The sequence below is a fragment of the Crinia signifera genome, chromosome 3, assembly GCF_055691185.1.
Source record: "Crinia signifera chromosome 3, ASM5569118v1, whole genome shotgun sequence".
Classification (NCBI taxonomy): Eukaryota; Metazoa; Chordata; class Amphibia; order Anura; family Myobatrachidae; genus Crinia; species Crinia signifera.
Window position 1 is genome coordinate 263,150,533 of NC_139219.1, and position 18,100 is coordinate 263,168,632.

Sequence of the window (18,100 nt, forward strand, 5' to 3'; positions counted from 1 at the left end):
CCCTCCATGGACAGCAGTCATTTCTTCTATTTCCCGTAGTGGGGGCGGGGCTTAATGACGTCACCGCCAAGCCCCCGCCCCCCGATCGGGTAAGGAAAGTCTCCTCTCCGGGCTTCTCCCGGAGAGGAGCATTAAAAAGTCGGCAACCCTGTACTGGGGGCACGTGTAATATAGACAATACTGGGGCATTGTGTAAGGGGCATTACAGTGTTTGCCATAATGTGACATGGATATCATGATATGCATCATAATAATGTGATATGGGCATTATGGTGTGGCATAATGTGATATGGGGTCTACAGTGTCCCTACATTACACTACGGTGTTAATGATACTCTTCCCCATGAAGTCACACCCCTAAATGTTTGGTGCACACACTAACCTTGATGTCAGTCAGGGGGGGGAGAAGTGCTGCCAATTCCCTTTCCGCCACAGGGCACCAAAATGTCTAGTTACGGCACTGCAAGTATGTATTATGTCTGTTCGGAATCACAACTGTGCAGGCACTTTAGTACGTGATGTTATATAAGTACCAGAATGTGGCAGCAGATAAGAACCACTTGGCCTATTTATTCTACCCATGTACATATGAGTGTGGATTGAAAGATCTACAGTGTCTATGTAGATAGTCAATAGGTCAACACAGACAATAGGTCGACTTGAAATAGGTCGACATGGTCAAAAGGTTGATGTGGAAAATGTTGACACCTGAAAGGTTCCCAACTGTAGTTCACGTGGATGGTATTCACCTGTTGTCAATGTCAACATTTTGTTTGTGACCTATTGCATGTCAATCTATTGGCTATCTACCTAGACACTGTGGACCTTTCATCCACCTGCCGTACATACACACTAGGGTTACTTTTTGTTGGTAGCCAGTTAACTTACCAGTATATTTTTGAAGTGCGGGAACTGCTCAATATATTTTATCATTGGCATACACTAGCTGCCGGGACAACCTGATACAGTATGTCCCTGATCGATCACACATATTGCCTGAGCACACCCGCCAATGCACTAGTGATGTATCGTTCATCATCTGCATGAACAATGTGTATTGCATAGGGTGCACCCAGCTATAGTTTGTCAGTAAAAGGTTATAGGTTCCTGCCATACTGGTATACCCTAAAGGGAAAAACTATTTTATAGAGCCAGCGGAGATGTGTCCTGGAAAACCTAATTGTTCTGAAATTGCAAAGTCTATATAAGATAAATGAGAATGTTGGGTTAGTGGAACAGCCATAAGTGTGCTTAGACCATAGGCTGTCCGTATATAGTTACTATGGATCCTTGTGTTACACTGTAGCCCAGCTGCCACTTTTTCTGCAACAGTTGTCTGCATAGAGGCAATGATACAACAAGGATTCATATTAAACACAGACACAAAAATGCGATAGGACGGCATTCTGTACTTCTATTTAAATAACCACGTCACAAAAGATATGTAATTCTTCCATTTCCTTAATATAAACGACACATTACTTTAAATAGATTTAGTGAATTGTAGCCAGAAGCGTAAAGTTCTATAGCAGGTCCAAATAGCAAAATGGTTTTGTTTCCTGGGAAATCTAGTCTATTGGCTCTGGAGAGCCTTCCTCTGCCCCTTTCCCTGAATGTGCAGTGTAACCCTAGCTGGGCTTTCTGATATCCAAAACAAGATTTAACTCAGCATGTACCAGCTCCCATGCATGCGTAGCAGGGCCGATAGACTGGCACTGCCAGGGACCATTTAGCTGCTACACACCATGCAACGCATACCTCCCAACTTCAGTGATAACGAAATAGGGGCGGGGCGTATGTAAATGAGGGCGCAGTTTATGCTAATTAGCCGTGACCTCATTTTCATACGAGAATAGACGCTGTGCGCGTGAGCACAGCGTCTATTCTATTAGATTGGGGGGTCTCCCAACTGCCACTCCCCGCAGCGGGACAATGCCTGCCGCAGGTGGGACAGCGGGACAGGACCCGAAAATCGGGACTGTCCCGCTTTAATCGTCACAGTTGGGAGGTATGCAACAGAACAACTGGACTATCATGCTGTGTTTATATGGTTTTGTCAATGTTTCTACTCCTAACTTGCTGGTTATGTAATTTTTTTTAAATAACAAAAAGCAGTATTCTAATTTGTATATTAATCATTATTGTAAGATAGTGCAGGGACCCACTTCAAAGATACAGAATACTCCTTCTAGCAGTATTATGTACATAACATGTATTTATTTATTCATCCTTACTGTACAACAATAAATACGTACAGTATGACAGACATATAGTCAGATCATCTGCAAGATGCAGGCTTTGCTGTGATTCCTATAAATCTGCCCATAAATTGAACGCAACAGTATATAAAAGGCTAAGCCGAATTTGTTTTGCCTTTTAAATTATTTCAATTTCAAAAAGACAACTAGACATGCGATTCAGGCCTGTGCCTGCATCTTGCAGGCTATTATAAGGTGCAATAATATTGGACATTTATTATATTAATTTTTATAGTATATTCAGTGTTCATTCATTTAAGTATGTAATGTAATGACACTTTTTTTTCTATGATTATGTTTATTAACGTTTGCAACGTGGCATCTACTGTATTACAGACTTGCCCAAGACCACCGTCATTTCTGAGGACGTCATTGCTGTTTAAATAAGCAGTCTCAGACTTCAAAAGACTTGTTTTGATAAACATCAGAACCTTTCCATTAAAATGCCATTCTTGTATGTCTAAATAGTAGATTTTAGTATTTGGAGATTAACATCTCAGCTATTACTATTGGAATTTGCCTAATCCAGGTAGAAAGTTTCTAAGTGAAACCCTAGAGTGGAATAATGTTTTACAGGATAATGTCCATTAACGCTTTCAAGTACTGTAATTATTCATAAACCGGAAGACCTACTTGCAGTTGTAGGGGAGGCTGTTGTAACTGGAGAAGATGTGGTTGACGGTAACTTTTTAGGCCTGAATTTGTAATGGCCAATAAAACCATCAGCAGTCAAACTTAAGTCAGACAAGAACTGTATGAGGAGTTCATTTTTCTCAGATACAATGGGCCTGAAAAGAGGACATAAAAAATCTTTATACAGAGTAAAGAATATTATTAAATAAATAAATCATAAAATTAATTAGTACATACTGTTGTACAGTAGGTATCATTTACAAACAGACTTGATTCTAGAATGTCATCCAATTATAGGCTGAGTATCCCTTATCCAAATATCCATTTTACAAATTATTCTGAAAACTATACTTTCCAGAAAGTGAAAAAAATAATAATTGCCAAAAGCACTACTGGGGACATCTGTAACAGCACTACTGGGGACATCTGTAACAGCACTACTGGGTACATCTGTAACAGCACTACTGGGGACATCTGTAACAGCACTACTGGGGACATCTGTAACAGCACTACTGGGGACATCTGTAACAGCACTACTGTGGACATCTGTAACAGCACTACTGGGGACATCTGTAACAGCACTACTGGGGACATCTGTAACTGGCACTACTGGGTACATCTGTAACTGGCACTACTGGGGACATCTGTAACAGCACTACTGGGGACATCTGTAACAGCACTACTGGGGACATGATATGAAACATACACCACTGGGGACATCTGTAACAGCACTACTGGGGACATCTGTAACAGCACTACTGGGGACATCTGTAACAGCACTACTGGAGACATCTGTAACAGCACTACTGCGGACATCTGTAACAGCACTACTGGGGACATCTGTAACAGCACTACTGGGGACATCTGTAACAGCACTACTGGGGACATCTGTAACAGCACTACTGGGGACATCTGTAACAGCACTACTGAGGACATGATATGTAACTGGCACTACTGGGGACATCTGTAACAGCACTACTGGGGACATCTGTAACAGCACTACTGGGGACATCTGTAACAGCACTACTGGGGACATCTGTAACAGCACTACTGGGGACATCTGTAACAACACTACTGGGGACATCTGTAACAGCACTACTGGGGACATCTGTAACTGGCACTACTGGGGACATCTGTAACAGCACTACTGGGGACATGATATGAAACATACACCACTGGGGACATCTGTAACAGCACTACTGGGGACATCTGTAACTGGCACTACTGGGGACATCTGTAACAGCACTATTGGGGACATGATATGAAACATACACCACTGGGGACATCTGTAACAGCACTACTGGGGACATCTGTAACAGCACTACTGGGGACATCTGTAACAGCACTACTGGAGACAGCTGTAACAGCACTACTGGGGACATCTGTAACAGCACTACTGCGGACATCTGTAACAGCACTACTGGGGACATCTGTAACAGCACTACTGGGGACATCTGTAACAGCACTACTGGGGACATCTGTAACAGCACTACTGGGGACATCTGTAACAGCACTACTGGGGACATCTGTAACAGCACTACTGAGGACATGATATGTAACTGGCACTACTGGGGACATCTGTAACAGCACTACTGGGGACATCTGTAACAGCACTACTGGGGTCATCTGTAACAGCACTACTGGGGACATCTGTAACAGCACTACTGGGGACATCTGTAACAGCACTACTGGAGACATCTGTAACAGCACTACTGGAGACATCTGTAACAGCACTACTGGGGACATCTGTAACAGCACTACTGGGGACATCTGTAACAACACTACTGGGGACATCTGTAACAACACTACTGGGGACATCTGTAACAGCACTACTGGGGACATCTGTAACAGCACTACTGGGGACATCTGTAACAGCACTACTGGGGACATCTGTAACAGCACTACTGAGGACATGATATGTAACTGGCACTACTGGGGACATCTGTAACAGCACTACTGGGGACATCTGTAACAGCACTACTGGGGACATCTGTAACAGCACTACTGAGGACATGATATGTAACTGGCACTACTGGGGACATCTGTAACAGCACTACTGGGGACATCTGTAACAGCACTACTGGGGACATCTGTAACAGCACTACTGGGGACATCTGTAACAGCACTACTGGAGACATCTGTAACAGCACGACTGGAGACATCTGTAACAGCACTACTGGATACATCTGTAACAGCACTACTGGGGACATCTGTAACAGCACTACTGGGGACATCTGTAACAACACTACTGGGGACATCTGTAACAACACTACTGGGGACATCTGTAACAGCACTACTGGGGACATCTGTAACAGCACTACTTGGGACATCTGTAACAGCACTACTGGGGACATCTGTAACAACACTACTTGGGACATCTGTAACAGCGCTACAGAGGATATGATATATAACCGGCAGCAAATATGTGCAAGACAATGATTGCTTGGCATTCAAATTCAGAGATAGTACACACAGGGCCGGTGCCAGGTACGGCACCGCCCCAGGCGGGGGGAGTGCCCCGCCTCCCGCCCGCCGCTCACTGCTCACCTGCTCCGGGGGGGAACTGCACAATCCGACGCTCACTGCTGCACATGGGGGAGACTTTGCAAGGTGCCCCGCATTCCCGTCCTTCAGCTTCGTATCGGGAGGGCGCAGTCCACCGTCAGAGCCTTCCCCACCAACCAGCAGCCTGGGCCAGCCCAGCACGTGCTGCGGGAGACCTGGGACTTGCTCGACCTGTTCCCTGCCCTGAGCCAGGGGGGTGCGAACTTTGCCCCGGACAGGCACCTGGTGGTGGTGGTGGCAGGGCCGGTGCTATGTACAGCACTGCTCCATGACAGGGGGGGACTGGAGCCACCCACCGCTCACCTGCTCCGGGAGGGGGAGTGGGGGGGGGGGTGATGCGGTCACTGAGTCGCCGCTCCACGACAGGGGGAATAGAGTTGCGGCGAAAGAAGGGGAAGGGGAGGGGATGCGGCCACCGCTGCAGAGACACTGTCTCCAACTATAGGGGCAGGGTGTGGGGATGGTGCGGGCGCCGATGCGCTCTCCAGACGCAGCGGACCTGGCTCAAAGGGGGTAGGGGACAGTGCGGGCGCCACTGTGGAACTACCTATCCACTTGCTCCATGAGGGGGGGGGGGGGCTCCCAAGTGCCGCCCTCCAGTGGCCAGCGCCCTAGGCAAATGCCTAAGGCTGCCTAGTGATGGCGCCGGACCTGAGTACACAAACTTTGTTTCATGATTTCAAACGTTGTTGTATGCACAAATAAATTATATTTGTGTGTATTTCATGTGTTTGTACAACATAACTGTAAGATACCTCAAGATACATAAAAATATTTTGAAATACAGAATAATCCATTATCCAAAATTCTTCTGGTCCCGAGCATTTTGGATAAGGGATACTCAACCTGTATTACACAAATATGCCCACATACATCTAGCCTTCTTGCACGTTAAACATCCCTTCTAGTCACAGAGCATCTCTGCATGCAACTTTTTTCATTAAAATGCATCTTCTTATTCCCAAAATGATGGGAGTAGTGGGCACAAGCAGCTTCTGCTAAGAAGCTGTCTTTTCTCTGATTACCGCTTTTCTAAATCTGCTTGCTTTAAATCAGGCATGTCCAACATTGACCCTCCAGATGTTGTGAAACTACACACCCCAGCATGCTTTGCAATAGTTTTAGCATTTTCTAATAGCAAAACTGTGGCAAAGCATGCTGGGATGTGTAGTTTCACAACATCTGGAGGGCCAACGTTGGACATGCCTGCTTTAAATGATCATTGAAGTGAAACTGCAAACTGTGGGAATGGCCACAGGTAAGATTTATTGGGTTGGGATTGTTTGGTCGACCAAAGGATGGTCGACAGTCATTAGGTTGACACTGTTGGGTCGACACACATGAAGGTCGACAGGGGTCTAGGTCAACATGGCTGAAGGTTGGCAGGGGTCTAGGTCGACATGGGAAATGGTTGACAGGGTTCTGGGTCGACACATGTGGCAGGTCAAAATGGGTTATGTCGACAGTAAAAAGGTCAACATGGGGGTTTTCACAGTTTTTTTAGCCGAATGTCGACACAGTCAACATTAACACTGTTTTAAGTGCACCGCGTCCCCTCACATGGCTTGCTGCGCTTGCTATGCTTTGGGCTCGGTGCCTCGCTTTGCTTGGCACACTATTTTATTCTCCCACCATGTCATGTCAGCTCAAAAAATAGTGAAAAACCCCATGTCGACCTTTTGACTGTCAACCTAACCCATGTCAACCAAACGCATGTGTCGACACAGAACCCTGTTGAACATGTCCCATGTCGGCCTAGGCTCCTGTCAACCTTCAGCCATTTCGACCTAGACCCCTGTCAACCTTCTTGTGTGTCGACCCAATGGTGTCGACCTAATGACTGTCAACCATTCGACCGTATCCCGATTTAATCTAAATTAACCAGAATACTTGCACAAGTGAATTCCAATCTATACATGAGTCAACCTTTGGAACCAAAGAGGTGAATATTTCTATAATAAAATATAGGCCATTGTTCACTAAGCTGACATCGCACACCCTAAAATGCTTGGGCATGCCTGCGTTTTCCTAGGCACGCCTAGCATTCTTTTGGACATGCCTGCGTTTTTCTGGCGGTGGTAACCGGCGTTCCTCTAAACAGCCGGTTACCACCCCCCGATGCCTACTTCCTGTCAATCACTTTGCAAACAACGGCTAGTTAAGATCACTTTAATAAGGAATTGTAGAAGGTCCATGCCAGGTCATATATAGGTCAAACTTTTTAGCATTAATACAGTATCATGATTAGCCAAATGATACATATACATACCTCCCAACTGTCACGATTCCGTCGGGACAGTCCCGATTTTCGGGTCCTGTCCCGACGTCCCACCCGCGGCAGGCATTGTCCCGCTGCGGGGGGTGGCAGTTGGGAGACCCCCCAATGTAGTAGAATAGACGCTGTGCGCATGCGCACAGCGTCTATTCTCGTATGAAAATGAGGTTGCGGCTAATTAGCATAAGCCGCGCCCTCATTTGCATACGCCACGCCCCATGTCCCTATTTCTTAACATGAAAAGTTGGGAGGTATGCATATAGGGTGAGATTTAATAGGATTAGAGATTCAAAAAGTGAGAGATTGGAAAGAAATCTCCAGTTTTTTAAAGCGGCAATCATTTACACTGCAAAACCAGTTTGATTCTGAAGTGTAAATGATTGCCGCTTTAAAAAAACTGGAGGTTTCTTCCCAAATCTCCCACTTTGTGAATATCTCATCCTATTAAATCTCACCCATATACTGTATTTGCAAAGCCTTTCCCTGTCTTGTAATACTGCCTGACAGGAATTAAATGTTATATAGTACTAAATAACAATGCAGCTGATACCCCGAGCACTGTACTCATCCCCTGTGTATATGACGTTCCCGCCCAGCAGGATACACAAACCCGCCCCCCCCCCCCCCAGGGAAAAGTGTTCTATGTGTATAACGTTCTACACACCCCACCCTCTTGACATCACCTCCTCCCGCCCAGCCAGTACACGCCCACGATCCACCATTACTCCACAGCCACCATCCACCATTACTCCCGCACCCCCCCCCCCCTCTGCCAGCAAACCCCCCCCCCCCCCCCCAGGACACCCGCAACCCCCCTCCCGCGGTTTGCGGAACCCCGACCCCCCCTCCCACGATTCGCGGGGCCCCCGCATCCCCCCTCCTGCGATTCGCGGCGCCCCCCATGACCCCCTCCGCGACCCCCCTCCACCGATTCGCGGGACCCCCGTGATCCCCCTCCTGCGATTCACGGGACCCCCACGATCCCCCCTCCCATGATTCGCTGCACCCCCACGAACCTCCTCCAGCAATTCACGGCGCCCCCCTCCCGTGATTTGCGGACCCAAGCACCCTCCCGCAATTCGCGGACCCCCCTCCTGCTACTCATTGCACCCCCCGCGGACCTCCCGCGATTTGCAGCCCCTGCGACCCCCCCGCGATTCTCGGCACCCACGTGATTCACGGCACCACCGCGCCCCCTCACAAAATTTGCAGCACCTCCCCTCCTGCGATTTGCCCCCACCCCGTGATTCTAGCCCCCCCTGCTCCCCCCTCCCGCGATTCGCCCCCCCGGAATTTGCGGACCCCCGCCCGCGATTCACGGCACCCCCCGCGCCCCCCTCCTGCAATTTGCGGACCACCTCCCGCGATTCACGGACCCCCACGGCACCTCCCGCGCCCCCTCCCGTGATTTGCGACCCCCCGTGACACACCTCCCGCGATTCACACACCCCTCCCGCGCCCCCTCCCGCGATTTGCAGACAGCCTCCCGCGATTCACGGCACCCCCCCTCCTGCGATTCGCGGCCCCCCACGCCCCCACCTCCTGCGATTCATGACCCCCCCGCGCCCCCCGGGGGGTGCTTACCCCTGCGCCCCCCCCTGCGCCCCCTTCCCTTCATTCACGGCACCCCCCGAGCGCCTCCCGCGATGCACGGACCCCCACAACCCCCCCTCCCACAATTCACTGACCTCCACAGTCCCCCTCCCGCAATTTGCGGACCCCCTTTCCAGCGATTCAAGGCCCCCCCCGCGCCCCCTCCCGCAATTTGCAGACCCCCTCCCACTAATCACAGATCCCTGCACCCCGCCCCCCCTCCCACAATTTGCAGACCCCCCTGACCTCTTTCCGGCAATTCCCCCCCAACAGACCCCCGCGACCCCGCTCCTGCATTTCACATACCCCCGTGACAATGGGGTATCCTGTACCGCCACAAGCAGGTGCCGCCCCTAGGTGGGAAATCCGGCCCTGGCTGTTGCGCTGCAGGTTCCCCCACTGCCAGAAGTGTCCCCACGGTCCTCTGCACCAGCGCCACAACTTTTATCAATGTCTTGCCCACATACCACTATTATACAGCCTCCTGTTCTTATACACCCCTTTACTCCCTCCCAGTGCGAGGAGACGCTCACCCACTGCCGGGAGCTGTATACTGTCCTCCACCCTCCTCCAGTTCTAGGGATGCCCATCGATCATCAATGATTTCAAATCATCGATGGTTTATGGCCGATGTTGAATACTTTTGCCATCGATGTGGGAGGACCAGATGGTTTCCCTACATCAATGGCAAAGGAGAACCGACCAAGTTTCAAATTTTTTTAAGGTGCCAGGACACGGAAGGCCCCCCACACCCAGAAGTCCCGCCACCGAGTTCTGATTGACCCACGGCCTGTTCAGTCAGATATTATGGATGACCATCGATAGCTACAACAATCGATGGGTATCCAAGTAATATGTTACTACTATCGATGGCATGGTGCAAAATCGCCATCAATGCCAACCATCGATGGCGTCTGCACCATTGCCCATCCCTACTCTGCAACAGCCAAAAACCTTTACTACCCCTCATGCCCACACACCTCTATCACTGCCCTGCCTCCTGTTCTCCTGCCCTGTAACTTCCGCCAGTGGGGACCCGCTCACCCTGTGTTGCCCACATTCTCCTATCATGCTTTACCTCCCAGCCTCCTGCTCTCATGCACCCTAACTCCCACCCAGTAGAAGGAGACACTGACTCAGGGGCACCATCCTGTATTCCTGTGCTGCCACGCTGGACCCTCACCCACTGGCAGAAGCAGCACAGTATCTCCCACCCTCCTCTTTAGTCCCCCTTATGCCCACACACCCCTATCACTACCCAGCCTCCTGTTTTCCTGTGTTGTGACCTCCGCCAGTGGTCAGCCGCTGACTCAAAAACACCCTACTATACTATTGCACACACACACCTCAACAACACGCACACACAGCCCCCCCCCCCCCACACCCACAAATGTCACTGTACCCTCCACACTATCAATGTACATCTTACTCTGTAACCGCTTTTTAATTAAACAAAACAATACACACCCCCTTCCAAATCATATGCTCTCTATTTAACACATTTCACCTATAACGCAAGGTGCAATACCGGGCATCTTTCATACAATTCTAACCATATGTCTCACAATACAAACGTTCACAAATTAAGGGGGTGCAGCCCCTCACGACGGTGTGAAGAGCGCCTGTAGGGCGCGATGAATCACCTAGTATAGATATATTTCTCCGCTAAATACCATTAAAGACAGCCGTCCCCATTATTATTCTGGATATAGATTGCATTCTTAAGCGTATCTCCATTGGCTTATTAAAAAGGTCTCTACACTGTAGCTGTGCAGGCAAACTCATAGGAGAGGGATTTTCCCACTCCACTCCACTCCACTCCAGTAGCTGACTTCCTCAATCAAAGACGTTTTTTAAATATTGTAAATATTATACAGTTGACTTATAGTTGCCCATGTGCCGCTGCCCCAGCATAGGTAATGAAGTTATAGCAATACCTAATCCTTCAATGCCAAGATATTTGCCAGGACAGCCTTTATCGGGACTGCTGACCAAGCAATAGATGTTTGATACATTGCCTGAAAGGAGCAGACTGGTAGGCGTACCATTTGCAACTAGTGCTAAATAGAATATCACTAGTTATTACATATTCCCCTTAGTTTCAAAAGCCGCCCGGCATGCAGTTGCCGGCTCTGAGTTCATACTATACCACATTACAATGAGCAGTTCCAGGGGCATAGTTAGATATACTGTATTGCAGGCCTCAAGGCAAATTTTGAAAGAGCTCCTATTTACCACTCGATGGTGAAAAATGAATATAGCACATGGAACTTAGACAGCACTCTGTACCCCATAGCAGCTGCACTCCCTGCACCTATGGTAGCTAGGCCCTCGGTTACAGGGTTAGTTTGATTATTAAAGTTACCATCAGATGATTTGCTGCGCTCTAAAAATATGTCAGTCCTAGAAAGAACATGTTTTTACAACCCTGTAACATCACTAAAGCATTATCCAAATAATTACATATATTGTAAATTGTGAAATGATGGTATAACATATATGACACATTATTGTTAACTGGAAACAAAACTTACAACAATGAAAAAGTAGACCTATGTCAAACAGTATTTATTGGTGGCTCTTCATATCTCACTATAGAACAAATATCCTCATGATAGTATATTCAGCTAGCGCTGCAAATTGCCAAACATAAGTTATCTGGACTTTTGGCAATCTGTGCATTCCAGGATGTGACCCTTTCTCACCCAGGATGCAACCAAGACCCTTATCGACTCTCTTGTCATCTCGTCAGGACTACTGCGATCTTTTCCTATGTGGAATCCACATGTCTCTCTCCAATATATCCTCAATGTTGCTGCCCGGCTCATCTTCCTCACCAAGCACACTATATTGACCTCCCCTCTCCTACAAGCCCTTCACTGGCTTCCCTTCCCTTTCATAATCCAAATCAAGCTTCTCACACTTACTTACAAAGCTCTCACCCACTCCTCTCTCATTTACATCTCTGATCTCATCTCCCTTCACACTCCTGCCCATCCGCTAATGCACTTTACCATTCCTGACCAAAGGCGCAGAGAGGGGGTAGGGTACTTTTTACCCGGGCCCTGGGCTGATGGAGGGGCAATGTCCCGCTCCCCCGTTGAGCCTGGCAGTTGGAGAGAGAGGATGGTCTGCCTGGCTGATCTGCCACTTTCTCATACTCCTTCCTACTTTTCATGTGCTGCTCCCTTTCTCTGGAATTCTCTTTCTCTTTCTCTCTCTGTCTCTCTCTCTCTCTGTCTCTCCACCTCTCTACAAAATGTCAAAACGGATCTCAAGGCCCACTTCTTCACCGAACCCATCCAAATATCACCCTAAAGGTCAGATGTATCAAGCTTCAAAAAGTGATAAAGTAGAGAGTGATAAACAACCAGCCAATCAGCTCCTAACTGCCATGTTACAGGCTGGGTTTGAAAAATAACAGGTAGGAGCTGATTGGCTGGTTGTTTCTCACTCTCCACTTTATCACTTTTTGAAGCTTGATGCATCTGGCCCGAGCTCACTGTTACATGCTCACTGTCTACCCCATCTGTGTCACCCCAGTCTGTCTGCCCCTCCCCTTTAGAATGTAAGCTCTACTGAGCTGGGCCCTCTTTCCTCATGTGCTTTCCTTCTCTTACTTATACTACCTTTGACAGCACCAAATCCTGCGGTGGGTGTTCTCTAACGCTAATACTTATTCCAGTGTTCTTTGCTGATGCAGCTATGGTTGTGTACCCTCTCCTTGTCCTTTGTTGTATTCAACTGTAAGTCACCGTGTTGCTTATTCGCGTCCGTACTCAATTGGGCACTGCAGATCTCTTGTGGGGCCATATTAACAAAGGATAATAATAATAATAATAATAATAATAATAATAATAATAATAATAAAGTAGATATACCGAAGTCTTTAAAAACACTGTCAGTATAATCACTGCTAGCAAGCTTAGATCCACAAATGGCAAGGTCTGTATTTTATTGGCTGTGACATATGCATTGCTTCTTATTTCCTGGAATATGTGGTATTTTGGAACAGAAACGTAAGCTAAATGGGCCGCACCCAGTTGCTCTTGTCCCACATCAATAGATGTAATACGTGTGTAATGTAAGTAGTGTGGAGAGCAGATTTCTCCATATTTTGGAGTCAGAATATATTACTGTGTTTATAGCGTTTTATAGCAGTATTATATGATATATTTCTGTTTTCATTGTGTTTGTCTATACCAGGGTTGCCGACTTTCTTATTCTCCTCTCCGGGAGAAGCCCGGAGAGGAGAGTTTCAGTAGCCGCTCAGGGGGCGGGGCTTAAGCGTGACATCACTAAGCCCCCGCCCCCATGCTGTTAAACCAGCTAATTCAGTGATCTCTGTGGAGGGAGCGGGGCTAAAATGACGCGATTGTCATTTTAGCTCCGCCCCCTCCTCTGAGACCCGAGGATTGGGGCATTTTAATGCCGCGATCCGGGGGACAGCGGGGGTCCCCCCTGAATCCGGGAGGGAGCCCCGATTTTCGGGAGACTCCCGGAAATTCCGGGAGGGTCGGCAACCCTGGTCTATACCTGTATAGTAAAGCAGCTGGGCATAAGTATTTTTTTTTTAAAGAACCCTATCTTCTCTCAGCATACATAATAAAATAATTGGCAATATATATTTTGATTAGCTGCACTGCATATTACCATATGCTTCAATGGAAGCCAGAGTGTAGCCAGAGGAATCATGGAACTCAGTAGACATTGCTTGGATGTTGGGACAAAGATATAGGAGGAAACTTTGTTTTAAAGTCTAGTCAGGAATGTTGCTAGGAGAGGGTCTCAGTGAGGGGCAGCCCACCCTGCTTATATCTTGTAATAATATTATTTCAGTTACAGTTCCAGGCAGCTGCAACCACCAGACCTCTACCAGCCAAATCACACATCTCCTTCTCCTGTCCTGTGAGCTGCAGGCTCCCATCCCCTGACTGCCACATTGCCACGCTGCAACAATATTCCTGCAGCCCACAGATAGCTGGGACAATTATGTAGAAATAATAATAATAATAATAATAATAATAATAATAATAATAATAAAAAAATATGAATAGAACTCAGACAGGCTCTGTGAGTGCTTTACCATTGTGCGGGTGATGATGCTATATCACCATGATCTCCTGTCTAATCATTACTTCCCCCTCTCTATTGCCGACTCCTTCTACTCCTTCCTGGATAGGAAAATAACATGGATGCTTCAAACAAGCCAGATGTTGCTCTAATCAGCTCAGGGCTGATGGCCTTAGTAGCTCAGCCTATCCTGATCCTGTGAGACCAGTGACTGCCAGCATAGGAAGAGGACAGACAAGAGCAACAGACAACTGGAACAAAATAAACCATTAGGGCAATATGTCCAGCAGCAGATGAGACAGCAAGACAGTCAAAATATAATCAGGGAGGGCGAGACACTCCTCCTACTACCTCTGTCTGTGATGCAGTGTGCACATAAGCAGGTGAAAACAGTCACGCACCGAATGTCTGCCTTATTGTCGGAGCCGGCAAGGGGAATAATGTTATCTGTGCATTTGAATATTGGATGCTCCATTGAGAGCAATACGAAATAAGCTCCATGTAGAATGATTGAAATGATTGCCCAAAAAGAAATATATACAGACAGCCACACATCAGATTTTTGTCTTATTGTCGGCACTGACAAGAGGAAATTTGATATTTGTGCATCTGAATATTGGACTCCCTAATGAGAGCAACATTAAGCGAGCCCCACGTAAAATCTGTAATTGACTGCCCAAATTTCTCAATACAAACTTCTAAGGTAAACGGCGCTGTATGTGTCCTACCATTTTAAACAGATAAAGCAATGAAACTAAAGCCCCGTACACACGGGGGAGATATATTGCTGAGCAATATATTGCTCTGTGTCTCCTGTTCATCAGCGACCAGAGATGGTCGCTGATGAAAAAGAAACTGCCGGGGGAGCCCGTCAGTGGAAATCAGCTGGTCGCAGGAGTATGTTCCTGCGACCAGCGATCACTACAGGGGTAGAAACGTGAGCGCGCACCCGGCGATATATCCCAAAAAATCGCCCCCCTTGTGTACGCACCTTTAGTGATAAACGCTTTTGAACTCCAGAAGCCCAGTGAATATGTTTCCTCTTGTAACATTAAAGAAACAATTGTAACAATATACTCAGAACACTCTGATATAGAAACAGTGTCTTTAACCACAAGAGTTTTAGGATAGAGAAATTCTACACTGATATATATTGTATGTGGAATTGAGTGACAAGACTGTAATCTAACGAGTGTTGTATATGCTCGCACTGTACTAACAAATCAATACAATTAGTGAAATTTAATAAGATGAGAGATTCAGAAAGTGAGAGATTTGGGAAGAAATCTCCAGTGTTTTTTTAAAGCGGCAATCATTTACACTGCAAAACCAGTTTGATTTTGAAGTGTAAATGATTGCCGCTTTAAAAAACCTGGAGATTTCTTCCCAAATCTCTCACTTTCTAAATCTCTCATCCTATTAAATTTCACCCATAAATTGTATACTAAATAAGGAATAAACACACACAGCCCTGAGATAATTTAATAATTGTTTAAATAAAAAAGTTTTTTCAAAATATTTCACGTGATAAAAATTTCTTAAATTAATTTCTTAAATTTAGCAATAAAAGTTATATTTTAATTAACTTTATTTCTTCACACAGTGTGCCAACAAAGAGACAATCTTTTCTCTCTCTTTCTTTTTTTTCAGTACTACAATCATTGTCCTTGGCAGCACCCCCAAAACCAATAATTAAATATAACACAAAATAATAGTAATTGGGGACTCTCCTGAGTACATTAAGTACCAACCAGTGCAAAAGACTCCCAGTTCCCTTTGAAATTCTGATCCTGTGAGACCAATGACTGCCAGCATAGGAAGAGGACAGACAAGAGCAACAGACAACTGGAACAAAATAAACCTTTAGGGAAATATGTCCAGCAGCAGATGAGACAGCAAGACAGACAAAATATAATCAGAGAGGGCGAGACACTCCTCCTACTACCTCTGCCTGTGCTGCAGTGTGCAAATAAGCAGGATGTACTGCACCCCATCCAACAATCAGCAGTGACTAGGGTGAAACCCAAGAAGTATATAATAGAAGTATATAGAAGTATATAGATTACCAAGAACTATATAGAGTATCATAAGGGTCACTCACCAGAATTTGAGCACAAACAAGACTTTTTTATTACATATTCAGTAGGTTAGTTTGTGACGTTTCAGTCTGAATAGGACCATTTTTCAAGCTGCAAACCAGCAAATTATAGCAGAAAAATCAATGGAAATCCTACCGCATACACACAGACCCATCACTTCTCTGTTATTATTTATTCTCCGCATCCCTAGGGATACTGTGCTGATATACTAAGGGATGATAAACTGCATATTCTATGCTATATACCAGATTAGCATGTCATAGCTTGCCATGTGTCAGTGGCAGGTGTCTGACAGGTAACAGTTACTATAAGGTGACCCTACGCAGTTGCTTTTAATGCCAATTATTAGAAGTACTCACAGGGCCGGCGCCACCACTAGGCAGGTTTAGGCATTTGCCTAGAGCCACTGGAGGGCGGTAGTGAGCTGCAGGCCAGCAGCAGAGGAGCAGGAGGAGAGTCAGAGGAAGGAACGCACTCACAGGTGTTACTGTTTGGTGAGTGAAACGGCAGCATTGCATTCCCCCTCCCTCCCCCTCCCCCCAGCAGTATGGTGGCAGTATCACACCAACACCCCCCTCCCGGCGGGCGTGCGGCCACGCCGCGCACCCCCCCCAGCAGCTGGGTGGCCACATAGCGGACCCCCACCCCACCTCCCGGGCAGTGCGCCGGCAGTATCGCCCCCCCCCCCACCGGCGGACGTTCGTGCGGCCACTTCGCACCCCCCTCCCCAAGCAGCTAGGCAGCCATGTAGCGGAACCCTCCAGGCAGTGCACCAGCAGTATCGCCCCCTCCCTCCCCTGGCGGGCGGGCGTTCGTGCGGCCTCATCGCTCACCCGCTCCCCAAGCAGCTAGACAGCCACATAGCGGACCCCCCCCCGGGCGGTGCGCCGACAGTATCGCACCACCACACCCGGGTGGGTGAGCGCCTGGGCAACCCTCCCGCCTGGGGCGCTCCGGTGCATAGCACCGGCCCTGAGTACTCACCATTTAATATAATAGACCTCACCATTTTCCTTTAGGGAACTTATCTACTATCTTATTTCTTAACCATTTGCACAAAATTAAATCTTCTAAACCTTGACCTCTCTTCTACCTCCCAATCCTGAGCATCCAGTAATATATTTATTTATTTATTTATTTACATTTCTTATATAGCGCAGCAGATTCCGTTGCGCTTTACAATAGTAGACAGTGATAAAACAAACTGGGTAACAACAGACAGACTTGGAGGTTAGAGGGCCCTGCTGCAAGCTTACAATCTATAGGTATATAGGAGGGAAACACAAGGACAGGCACCAGTAATAGCATAGCAGTCCCACCAAGTTACAAGTCCAGAAGGGAAGATATATAATACATAAGTGCCTCAGAGGGTTATGCATGTAGAACTTAAATATGATAGGCTTGCCTGAAGAGGTGAGTTTTCAGGGAACCCTTGAAAGTTTGACGGCTAGTGGAGAGTCTTATTGAGAGTCTTATTGTGCGTGGAAGGGCATTCCGGAACATGGTCGATCTAGAAAGCGTTGATCAGAGGATAGAAGGAAAGCCCCGGCCAGCCTGATTCATGCACCTGGGCAATGTATCTGGAAGGCACCGAGACCGATGCT

At 47.1% G+C, this 18,100-nt stretch overlaps 1 protein-coding gene across 1 annotated transcript in view; it reads right to left on the reverse strand.

The window, feature by feature from the left end:
* The window catches only part of PCOLCE2 (procollagen C-endopeptidase enhancer 2), a 70,944-nt gene that overhangs the window by 18,825 nt on the left and 34,019 nt on the right, over positions 1-18,100 (reverse strand). The window contains exon 6 of the mRNA XM_083177993.1: positions 2,892-3,046. Within this exon, the coding sequence (XP_083034119.1) occupies positions 2,892-3,046 (155 nt within the window). The remainder of the gene's footprint in view (positions 1-2,891; positions 3,047-18,100) is intronic.